At 32.2% G+C, this 13,008-nt stretch overlaps 1 protein-coding gene across 1 annotated transcript; it reads left to right on the forward strand.

Moving 5' to 3' along the window:
• The first annotated feature begins 504 nt into the window (after nucleotides 1–504).
• On the forward strand, nucleotides 505–12,356 carry LOC127710252 (meteorin-like protein). Its single transcript, XM_052216026.1, has 4 exons — nucleotides 505–921; nucleotides 5,838–6,250; nucleotides 9,575–9,634; nucleotides 10,690–12,356. Exons 1-4 carry the CDS (start codon nucleotides 818–820, stop codon nucleotides 11,001–11,003), a joined length of 891 nt encoding a protein of 296 aa, XP_052071986.1. The 5' UTR covers nucleotides 505–817; the 3' UTR covers nucleotides 11,004–12,356.
• The last annotated feature ends 652 nt before the right edge of the window (nucleotides 12,357–13,008 follow it).

Below are 13,008 nucleotides of genomic sequence, written 5' to 3' on the forward strand. Positions count from 1 at the left end.
AGAAGACGTGTTATATCCAAAATAAAATTATGAGATATATTGTGACCCTTATATGTAAATATAACGTTGCTCAGTTTTTTAAACATACATATGGGTTTTGCTCATTGTTGAAAGCCGTACGGTAACCTATAGTTGTTAACTTCTACGTCATTTGGTCGCTGGTGGAGAGTTGTCTCATTGACAATCATACCATATCTTCTTATTTTTATAAAGGCTAATAGCTTATCTATCTCAAAAGAGTATTTGAATAAAAGGAGTACATGACATTCTTACGTGCAAATCATTTACACGAAACTTGTAGATTAAGGTAATCAGAACTTTGGTTTTTCTCTTTATATTTAATCAGCTAAGATTACATAAAGGCAGTTGGTTTATTTCTACTTAAGTGGATAGGATCTGAACATAATGTTACACTTGGAAGAATGTTTAAACAAATCTTATATCACTTGTTGATCGCCACTTTTTAAAGATCTGTAGGAAAAACCATTAAAATTTATTATTTATGTCATGACAAGATTTCTAATCACCGTGATATCCTTGGGCTCGTTAATATACCACAACTTGTACATAAATATTAAAATTATTTCAACGTCTTGACATTTCTTTGGCAGACGACAATTTTAAAAGTCACGTGGAAGACGTCGTTGAACCGTGGCGTTTACACTTGCGTGATTACGCGTGTCACTCTCGACAACTATTGGTTCACGGCTTGGTGTTCAACCACTTGTCACTCGAACAGAGTAAATACTTTCTACGATATCATTAGTATAGTACGGATTAAAAAAATGTAGGACTATGTAAAACGTTATTAGAAGTGATGATGGCCTGCATGGCTATCTACTGGACAATTATTTCTCTGTATCTTAGTATATTTATAGTTAAAGCGCAAAATATTTGCTACAAATGTGATTGTACTATCAGGTAAGTAAATATTATCTACCTATATATATGATATATTAAAATTTCACCTTAAGATGTCTACAGTCATAAGACCTGTAAACTTAGTGCAAACAAACTATATACGTATGTGTGCATTTAAATCGTATTTTTTTTATTTCTTTACACTGTCACTTATTGTAACTTAATTACTTTGTTTCTTGTTACATTGCGTTTTTTTAATTAAGTGCAGAAGAAAATTTTATAGAATTTTTTAATTTCGACAAATAAGTTTCAAAACTAGACTATGTGACACTCCGTGCTGTTTAATATATGAATATAATACTTCAATCCGAGTATTTCATACTCGAGATTTCATAAACTTAAAACATGTTTTCGTATGAAATTTATAAATAAGATACATTCGTGTAAAAATACTTATAAATAATATTATTTGTGTTTATTCATTTCTATTATTTGTTTAGGGGACAACCATTTGAAATCCGTATTTGTATGTGTGTGGTGGTGGGGGTGGGGGGTCGGGGTTGTGTGTGGGGGGGGGGGGGGTAGGATGTTTTTTTGCTGATTGCCTATTCATTTTAATCTGTTGCTACACATGAAAATTTTAATATATAAAAAATGAAAACAACACGTTATAAATGTCATGCGTCAAAGCCGAATATTTGAAAGCCAAGAATGTAAAATAACCTATTGAAGAGCTATATGACCAAAAAGGACCTGTATATTGATAATATGAAAAGGTCGTCCCCTTAGTCATTTTATGTGTATAGGAAAAACTAAAGTTATTTTTTTATAGGCTCAGAACCCTTGGTTTTTCTTGAGCATTTGACTGTGAACCGACAATGGGTCCTGGTCGTTTGAAAAGGTGGATGAAAGTGTTCACGGCAATTCTTGATTTTGTAATTCAATAACGTCCATTGAATATATATCGGAAACCGAGTTTGAAAGATTTTTCAAATTTTCAATTTTTCACACACGGTCGGTCCATTTCCAAGCTAAGTCTCTCAGTCCTGGGACTATATGCATGCATTATCTATTGGCACAAGCTCATATCTTTATTTAAAATTCTCATTATCACAACTTCATGTGTGTGTAAACTCACTTCCTGGTTTTCACAGTTTTATATGTCAAAACATTTGACTAATTATACTTATAGATGTCGATTTTGAAAATAAAATCCGATACAAATTATTGTTTTCCAGCTATAAAGTTGTCAATGACAGTCTAATAATAATAATGATAATAATACAGTATTAATATGCATTTAAAAAAATTAAATTAAATAATATATTAAAAACAAACAAGCCCCCCCCCCCCCTCATTTTGACTCTTACTCCATGTTAGACAAATTGAAGTGATTAACTTCCTCCAATTGGTTTTCTGTTTGTTGACTACTCTGCAGCGAATTAATAGTTAGGACGAGTACAAAGCAAAGTAACACTGTATCAATTTTTAGGATATACGAACCAAATGATATTGATGACAAGTGCTATTTCAGTTCCCTTGTCCAACAAAACCCCGTACAATCAATCAAGCCGCTAAACATGACTATATACCTTTTATTCCCAATATGGTGAATAGAACGTTTTACTCAACTTCAAGATATTAATATAATGTATAAAAGAAAAAGAAAAAAAGATGTCTTCAATATTTCGAATTATAAATCGCATCGAGTCGGAAAAGTTGTGTATGAATTCAATATATATGAATTGTTTTCATTACGATTGTTAGTATTTACACGTACTTTTAGAATTACTAGAAGTCCCTCTTCTTGAATTAGCCCCCCTCCAAATATCCATCTATGCATTCTAGTCGACCCTGCTTCAGGAGAAAGGGGAAGGAGTCTGAATACATCTTTTATTAAAGATTGCTTAATATTTCTGACGGAGAAGGAACTGGAGCACGACTTTTCTGTACTTTCAGTTGTGGTGTTTGGTTCCGATTGAAATATGTAAAGTATGGGTGTTGTGTTTAGTTTAATGTCGTCGAACTTTTTATCAACTGAATGCACCTGTTATTAAGGAGCAAGGAACAAGTAACCACAAGTTTCACTTAAGAATCTACCTTGCATAATGCTGTAATAAAATTTAGAAAGCATGAAATTAAATGGAGAAACACTTTCATCACAGCGTACGTTTCTTTCTGCTACATTAATTTTAGATAAGTAATAACAAGCTTAAGAAAGATGCAAATAAGGTTTATCTTAGTCAATGATAAGGTGAAATTATGAAGCAATTTGTATAAAAATATAGATAAAGATGAGAAACAGTTTCGTTAATGACGAGATATTTTTTACGGTGTCGTTGTCCTTAAGATCTGACCATTTTCCCCAGACAAAGTGGAGTCATTGCGCTGTCTTATACAGTACAAAAGGTCTCCTTAAGTGTCTATGTCTTACTAAACCGTTGAAAACAGTTACCATGCAGGTCTCCTTTAGTGTCCATGTCTTACTAGACAAAACAGTTACCATGCAGGTCTCCTTTAGTATCCATGTCTTACTAGACAAAACAGTTACCAAACAGGTCTCCTTTAGTGTCCATGTCTTACTAGACAAAACAGTTACCATGCAGGTCTCCTTTAGTGTCTATGTCTTACTAGACAAACAAAATGCCCCCGACTATACACACTATCGGACAGGAGAGCGATTAATGATTGAAAAAAAATCTTTGAACAAACTCTCATGTTTTTTTTTCTTCATCGGACCCCAGTCTTTTTGTGCAAAATAACAAGATAAGATTAGGTCTGTCCCCCAGTAACTGTGCAAAACAGGGTCGTATATGTCATTTCTCAACCCAATCTGATTAAAATTCAGAACTATCGCAACTCGCTTGCTGGTCGAAGTAAGCGAGTTGCGATAGATCTGAATTTTAATTACATTGGATTAAGAATGTGTCAGACTAACACAAGACACACACAGCAGAAAAAAACATGTTTATGTCGTTGGGTGCTGTCTAATTGACATATATCTCTTACATCTCCTTTTAATCTTACTGAAGTAATTCAAATTAATGGTACATGATGAAAATCGTGCAAAGGGTTTAGAGTTGGGAGGTCAGTAGTCTTAGAATCAAATCTTGGCTACTGCAAGTCTTTGTATTATCTATGTAAACGTTTTTGATAGGGTTTGATATGCGCTGTTGTGAAATTTGGAACTTACTTTTGATGTGAAGTATTTAAAAATTGGAATACTTAGTCGACATCTCGCTCATTTCGAATTCATTTAAACATTCCCCAAACAATTTAGTTGCGAAGAAGGTCGATACAGATATACAATTTGTATACTTTTTTGGAGATAATTACTTTTTGCTTAATTAAATTGATAAAGTCGTATTTTAAGTTTGACACATGCTTAATAATTTTTGTACAAAAATGGATATTCAAGGTAAATAGAAGTGATAATGATTAAAAGGGAAGTTTTTAGTGAATCACTCGACTACAAAAGCACGCACATCAAACAATATGTAAAAAGGAAAAATCTTTAGAAACAGCTAAACAAAAGTAAATGATATCTGTAGTGAAATTGAGCCGGACATTTAAAGAAAAGTTTCAAACACTTCTTTTATTGTCTCCAGATAAGACATAATAATAAGAAAACACGAAACGCGTCTTTTATTATTTATTCTTGCCATAAATATGACTAAGCTGAAGAGCAGATCTGACCACCCAGGGTAGACTTGGATAAAACATACTTGAATAGGGATATAACACTTCAAATAAGCAAGCAACGAAAATATATTCGATTGCCATGATTACCCCATGCTCTTGGCTATCTTCTATTAAACTGTTATGGGTCTTTAAAATGTAATCCGATTTTTGTTAAAAGAATAAATTTTAAAGCTGGGATGACTGAAAAAAGCCCAGGATATTGTGGCAATTTGTTAAAATCCATCGTTATCAAGGATTTGTAGCAAAACGAAAGAGATAGTGAATTGTAAAGATTTATTTAAAACTCCTCGACAACGGAGGAATAAGAGAATTAAAACGTTCTTCTGTGCTTAAGCTATATCTAATTTATTTTTCACAGCAGGGTATGTAAGCACGAGTACAGGATTTCGTTATCGGTGTAAACTTTGTCTTTATTTACAGTATGAATGTTATCAGTACCCACTCTCCGTATACTGACATTTCCGTAGATACACGGCTACCGATGGATCTAGTTGTCAGAGACATTTATCTATTTGCAGTGTATAATGACGAAAAAATAGTACAATTTAAAGTCCACTGTTAAACTGTTTTTATTAATCTTTCTTTTTACAGTTTATTCAGTGCATGTACATTTGAACCTTTTTTGTGGATATAAGCAAAGTAGATCCAAATTAAAGCTCTAATATACTACCTTCAGCGATCATTGTATTTTATCTGTTCAGCTATATTTTTGCATTGTCACTTATTTAAAAACTTTGATGCTCTGAAAATGTACTTAAAATGTAGCACCATTTTTAATCACTCCAAAATTATTGTACTACTTTGATATCACAATTTTATAGTGATTTTCTACAAGCATACAACGTATTTGTACTGATTTTAAATGTAGTGCCATGCTATGAACGGAAAATTCCCCAAGATACCCGCTAAAAGTAATGGGCCAACTATATTTGGAAAGACTTCAATTTGAACCCCGTCTTCTGACAATAAAAATAAACACACACGAGGGGGTCCACTATTTGGTCTGAGGAATGATTGAGAGGCTACACGGCCTTTTTTTTTATGGTTTATGTGATACCTATAGTAGGACATTGTTCTTCCAGGATTTTCAACAACAAAAAAAATCACCATCAATTAAGCAGATGAGACTTGTCATGATCTGCACTCTTGTTTTAAAAGATTTACCATGCTTTAGTCCCATAACAATGCCTATGCAGTTAATTGAATTGTCGTGTGCGTAGTGTAGACAGTTGAAGGTATAAGTAAACATAACATATATATTAAACTTATTTCAGCGAGGAGTATTCAGATGTCCGAGCAGTGCGCAAGGTACAACCAGTGTGTAATGAAGGTAGTTTCAAATGGTATAATGTTTATGGAGGCGCCCTCAGAATTAACTTTAAACCAATATTCCGTGGTGACTTTCGGCTGTGTTTCGTCTTGCATGCAGAAAATGCAAGAGTTCAGATTTCACAAGAACTTCCAAATGAGTCTACATACAGTGTAAACTATAAACGACCTGCGGGCTTAAAACGACTTCTAGCAGCAGACGGCAGGACTAATGAGACATGTATAACGTCGTCTGGTGATAACATCCATTTATTTCTAGAACCAGAAAGAACTGTAGAATCTACTGGCTTTAGTTTTGTTGACATGAAATTTATAATGGAAAAAAATAACGAAGAACTTGTGTACAACACAAAAGAAGGTAAGCAAAAACATATCACGCCCAGTTTTTGGTGGGTCTCGTGTTGCTCAATCTTTAGTTTTCTATGTTGTGTTTTATGTACAGTTGTTTGTCTGTTTGTCTGTTGGTCTTTTTCATTTTTTTATATGGCTTTATCAGTTTATTTTCTACTTATGAGTTTGAATGTCCCTTTGGTACCTTTCGCCTTTCTGTTATAGATTTTCTATTTTGTACAGATTTGTGTGAAAGACCGAAAGACGTTCGAACTGCCACTTGTTTGTAGTTTCATTCTAGACATCTTTAAAAAATTTCATAGCACATTAATTAAATAGTCTCATATTTACATATATCAAAACTGTATACTTCTAATTTTAAAAGAAATCGTAAAATTAATTTTTGGAGAACGTGTTTTGTTTGATATTTGAAGTTTACCGTTGATCAGTTTTAATGGCTAGTCATTTAAATTTCGTTTACAATAATTTCTTGTTGAGCATACAAAAGTAATTCGACAAAGTTACATTAATACCTCGCAAGTCTTTATATCATTCCAGCATGTGACAGAACATGCATCTTTTAAGTCAATATACCCCTTAAACATTGATATAACGGTCCAGTGTTTCATGCAGGTGTGCTAATAAAATCGGTTCAGGTCAACATTAAGGTTTTTAATTAAATTGGGAAACGATTTAAATTAGAAGTGGTAATCTCCTATTGACTAGGTATAACGATGTGTCGAAACATGTTGACAGAACAATGCTAAGATGGTTCTCAATGAGTTTTTAACCTGTACAATTGTTAGTTTGACTATCACAATTCCAACCTTATGTTTGTTAAGAAACAACTTAAGAACAACCAATTGGTTTTAAATCTCCCTCATATGAAAACTGTATTTAATTTTCAGGTGACAGTAAATAGATGATCGTTGTCCCCTATGGAAAATCAATCTCCGTGAATATTTCCATTTCTAATAAGTTTTTAATGCAATTGAAATGGATTCTTTATGATAACCATTAATTTCTGTTGGGTCAAAATGTTTTTTATAGCGTTGGCTTATTCTGAGCATTTTTATTGAGACTTAATGTAGCTTGGTATTTTACGATGTCATGCTGGAATATAGAAGTAAAGTTAGTAGATCAATACAAGTACAATGACCCGTGGAAGACCTGTTTAAAAAAAAAGTGTCAAAATCTTTAGATGTTCATGAAAAGAAATAATATTTATATTCAAAATCCGATTCGTACAATCTGTAGACTAAAAATCACTAAAAATCAATCTGTTTTCTGTCATCAGAAGCTAGGGAAACGTTCCAACATGTCCCCTGGATCCACACTGAGGGAGATATTTCATTTTAAACCCATTTAGTTAGTACTAATCGCCATAGAATGTATATTTGCATTAATGTCTTGTCTGTGATGAAAGACTATACTTTATACTTTTTCCCTCCGTAGCAATACAAGGCAATGTTTTGTTTGTAGATGATATTTCAGTCTGAAATTAATCATATGGCCACATCATTTCCAGATGATATTAAAGTTGGTTACGTTAATAAGTGTGTATCTCAGAAATTATACTTAGCATGTTGAAAATATTCTGCACGTGAATTAGTTACATATACATGGACATACGGGCTTTACAGGTTTCATTTGTTCCTTTTTAATAATGAGTTAGCGTGGCTTTGTTTAATTCTAAAATTGCATTATTTATCAAAGTCTAAAATTGCATTATTAAAGTCTAAAATTGCAGGAGGCGAGAGATTTTACTGTGTTAAATCTTGTCGAAATATCAATTGGTTGGAAACAATAAAACCCATTCTTGTTAAACAAAAATAAACAGGATAAATCTTTAAAAAAAATGAAATGATTTATTTTTAAGGGTTTAAAAAAAAGATAATTCAGTTTTACAATTCATTAGGCATTTTTGGCTAGATATGTAATTTAGCGTTTGACCCTGGCACTTTGAATTCGATCCCAGATTTCTCATTAAGCAGTTAAATTGTCAAACTTGAATTATAACTGGTTTTTAAAGATTTGTAAAATATAAAAGAAGATTATTACAGGCCATCCATTTCAGTTTTCCTCTACATTAATTTTATGTCATACAGAAAGAATTGAAATGGGCACTTTTATCTCTATCATTATTATTATTCTATGTAAATTTGAAAATGAAAAATTTAAATAATTCGTCATGGTCGTCCTTGATGTCATAAATATCACATCATAAAATGTTTACTAGACATTGAGAGTCAACAGTATTATTATACTGTTACAGTTAGAAAGGATACAAAGTAATAAAGTAGAAGATTTTCCTATTTTAAATGCATCAGGCATGCGATATTCTTTTCTGTTAAGTTTGAGTTACAAGATGACCTAGGTGATAGTGAATATTAAACAAAATGAACAAAAGATCAGATACAGGTAAACCAGATATCAATTTACCTCGTCACCCATGTCTGTCATCCTCGAGAGATGTAACTAAAGATAGATTAAAAACTAATTTTACAAGGAACTGGTAGAATTCAATTAAACTTACATTTTGAAATTCCCCAAGGATTTATTGGTGGAAATATTACAATTTCCGGAAGGTCTTCATTTCGAACCCCCTCTGTCGACGGAATAAGTATCGACATACATGATGGAAGGTTCAATAGGAAGTCTTGCCCAGTTGCCTATTAATTCTAAAGCTTTCAAGAAGTCGTTTCATTGTTTATAAATAAAGCTGAACAGTTGCAGAACCAGGATGTTGAAAAGGGGGAACCCACCACGGCAACGTTAGGAGTGGGACTTGTAAAAAGTCTATGCCTCACCCTCCCGAATCCGCCTCTAGTCAATGGTTAAAAGATAATTGACCTGTTCCTTATGTCAAAAATGCATATGATGAAAACATCACACATAAAACAGGAACATAGTCACATAACCATAAAACCATGTGCCGGCGTTCATATAAATACAATTCCGTGTAGTATTTTATGTAAAATAATGATAGTTATACGACTGAAAAAATTACAAGTTTTAGGCGCCATCGTGATACTAGTTCTAAATTTATGACCGAGTTCCCAACAAACACAAAATATCTTAAAAATGTTATTTATAGACCCTTTACAATTTAAACTGCATTACAATCATACAACATAGCGTACAAGAAAACTAAAACATTTATAAGTCAATTTTTGTTGTTGTTTTAGGGGGTGTTGTAAATATTTTGCTTCTGTTACCGATTTTTAATATGAAGTGGGTGTTTAGTTGAAATTTAACAATATTATATATCAATACTCGTCTACAGAACTAAATGAAAACGAATAAGTCCTAGGACAGAATATCATATACAAATTATTTTTTTTTGTTTCAGAGTGTAGACCATGTACCGATATAGAGCTTATAAAAGCATACTGTTCCCACTCAGATGTCGGTAAGTGTGAGTACAGAACAGTTAAAACACAACTGTCTCCAGGGAACCCAAGTTTGCCCTGCATTTTATATTTTGCTTCTCTTAATGAGTTATTTTTTTCCTTCAATCGTCATTAACAAGTCATATAGCTTTGAAGTAACATAAGAAATGAGATTTTTATCATCAGGGGATCTTCTTAGTAAAGGACTTTAAATCGGATCTTTCATTTAATGGTAGAATGTCGTGAATAAACAAAATGTCATCTTTTCCTTAAACCTATCAGACTATAAAGCCTGTATATACATATCTGACATAACTCAGGGTTCATTTCACTGTATATGTTATATAAGACGTATGTTTTTGTAATTTCTATGCAGAATCAGTCTTTTTAAATTTACTGAAGCATAAACAAATAAAAAAGAACATCGAATTTAATACAAATGTAAATAATATTTGACATCATGTCTTATGTCATAAATAACTTGTGAATACACGGATATATGTTTTATCCTGAGGCTGAAAATGTTCAAAAAGTTTTAAAACTCTCTCCACTTATCGAAAAAGAGTGAGAAAAGTTTGAATACATATATACTACGGATTCGATATCATCGGGTCACTTGTGTATGTAATGGTTAACAGAAGGGTGGCGCAAATTGGTATATTACCACCTCTAACGTATATAGTCGGAATTATTTCAAACTAGTACATTTTTCATAACTTCTTTTCCATTTTCCCATTTATTTATTTTTTTTATAATTTTCATCTTTTCTCATATATTTGATTTAATATTGGCATGTATTCGTCCTGATTACTTGTGTGATATTTGCCGCTGGACGTTAGGCGTTAAAAATGCCTCTCTCATAACCATGTACCAATGATCTCTACACCTGCCTTTGTTTGTCAGCAGTTGAGCCATTTCGTCGAGACATTAACACAATAGTAAAACTATGAGATACAATAAAAGTACTGGACAGCAATGTTTAAAGTAACTAAGGTCCATATATTCTTTATAGTCAACTAGGATTTTATCAATACAAACAACAATCTACAACTCAGTCTTTTGCATTTTTTTACAGTGATTGTAGGGTCTATGGACGACGTTAAACATATACAAGATCAAACTGATATTAACATCAAGATTTCTAAAGTAATCCGCAATAGGGAACTTTTGATAGAGGGACCAAAGAAAAGAAATGGACCTTATATTACAGAAACAATGACAAGGCATAGACAGTGTGGTGTCGAATATGGACCAGGATTATTTTTATTCACTGGAAAATGGCGATTAGGGCAGCTAAAAATGACTTGTTCTCCGTATTTTAATGACTGGAGCTTAGTATCCAAACGAGCAGTATTAGAAGGTTCAATGGATTGTCCTGTTGTCAGCTAGTAGTGTTTGAAGTTTTTGAACAGAACTGTGATATTGTTAAACGTGCAATGTATTTGTAAATATGCTTTAAAATTGTTATTTTATTTCAAAGTTTATTGTATTACAATAAGATCTCAGTTATCATGTTTCACATTGACACTGTATATATTTCATTTCTACAGATTCTGATAAATTTATTGTCCAGATTTTGTTGGGTGGGGACAATGAAATATCAGATAACAGGGTGTACTGATTATAACTTAAATTTTAGTACCTGTTAACTTCATCACATACCTACTGAAATATGTTTTATAATACACGGGCACCTGTCATCCTATACTTTAGGTAAACATAAATTTGCAGTAAAACATACCAATGCATTCATTAAGTTGATAACCCGCGCCGTTGCTTTTAGGGACAAGTTGCATTGACCATGAAGTTTCATATGACCCATTAGGAGAATGAAGTTTTACTTTCACCTGTATGTCGTATTTACAGAAAATGAGCAAGAATGTGAACATTATAAATGAGTTTACCCATATGTATCATTTGAACATGCACTTACTTATGTTGATGCACATTCACTTTCATTACTGAACATAAAAATTTCAGCATACAATATGTAAATAGCTGTTAGTAATGCATTAAAAAGTATAAAACTTTTGATGCATGTAAGCAAGGATTTGTACTATACAAATCCTTGATGTAAGTAAGTTAAAATATTTACTTCCGAAACTTTTGTAAAAAGGTTGAAAAAAAGGATGTCAAGGTGAATAAAAAAAAATCATTTTTTTCGAAGGACAGACAGCACAAAGAGTAAAATAGAAAAATAAAAACAGTTCATAAAACTTTACACAGAAATCTGAAGATTGAAAAAAACACTGAAAAACTGGAATACTGAAATCGTAGGGTCCAAAATGGTAGACAGTTCCTGTTTCAATAGTGGAAAGTAGCAGAGTGTCGTGTTTCTCATTTAAATGATAATCTGTTTCAAACCCAAAGCTGTCTTTCCTTTCTTCATGTCTATTGCTTTTAAGACGTGTGTCATGACATTCAGTAACAAATGATTTACAAAATGTTTTATAGTTGGGTCTTGAGAATTACTAGTAACTGTTATGTATAACAAGATTCAGTATATTCAGGAAATATCCTTATGGTTAAACAAGACATTCTTTCCTCCAACAATATATATTTCTGATGTATTGGTTCTGCATAACAATAATATTATTATAATATTTTAATATTAAAAAAAAATAATTTAGTTAATGTCAGAGACTTGAGAAATATTAGCTGGTTATGATTTGTGTTTGAGATCTCCAAAATGTTAATTATGTGTTCATTGATTCAGAAGAATTAAAAATATATATGTAAAGGTGTATGTTTTATGACTTGAATATTAATTACAGCATGTTATATGTGACACGCGACATCATTTAACACTAATGTCCAGCATAGCCCAAATTATAGTAAACTTATCATCCGTGTAGAAATTAAGGAACTGTCGAGTTAGGTCAACATTTATAACTATGATTGTAATTGTTTGACCATTTTTTTATGTTTTTGTACTTCAGTTCAACCTTCTTTCTTGTCGAGTATACTAGAAAAAAATGAGGAAGAAAATAATAAAAACTGCTATTAACCACTGGTATTACGGAGCCTTAAGTGTGAATACCTGTAGTTTATGGGAATAAAGTGGCAGTTTGGATAATATACCACTGGATTTTTTAGTATACCTCAACCTGAGAACATACTATAAAAATCGTATTTATAATTAAGAAGGCATGGTCGGTTCAAGGAACCAAGATATACCTATCGAGTACATAATCGCTCAGGGCATTAAGTTGCACATTTTAGTTTATATATGCAGTGCACATGGAAACCTACTATTCGGTGTAAATACATTACAATCTTCCTTTTAACAACATTTTAATTTCTTCACAATTTGGATGGTTCATTTTTTTTATACATCAAACAGATATAGATATTTACCATATATTCGTACCACAATCTTCCGACACATCCCCCC

This window comes from Mytilus californianus, unplaced genomic scaffold, assembly GCF_021869535.1.
Source record: "Mytilus californianus isolate M0D057914Y unplaced genomic scaffold, xbMytCali1.0.p SCAF_7, whole genome shotgun sequence".
In the NCBI taxonomy this organism is placed as follows: Eukaryota; Metazoa; Mollusca; class Bivalvia; order Mytilida; family Mytilidae; genus Mytilus; species Mytilus californianus.

Excerpts from the sequence above, each read along its gene's own strand:
- LOC127710252 (XM_052216026.1), top strand. The coding sequence starts at position 818 with ATGATGGCCTGCATGGCTATCTACTGGACAATTATTTCTCTGTATCTT. Across the intron at positions 922-5,837 it reads AAATGTGATTGTACTATCAG|CGAGGAGTATTCAGATGTCC; the intron begins GTAAGTAAATAT and ends AACTTATTTCAG. Across the intron at positions 9,635-10,689 it reads CTGTTCCCACTCAGATGTCG|TGATTGTAGGGTCTATGGAC; the intron begins GTAAGTGTGAGT and ends ATTTTTTTACAG.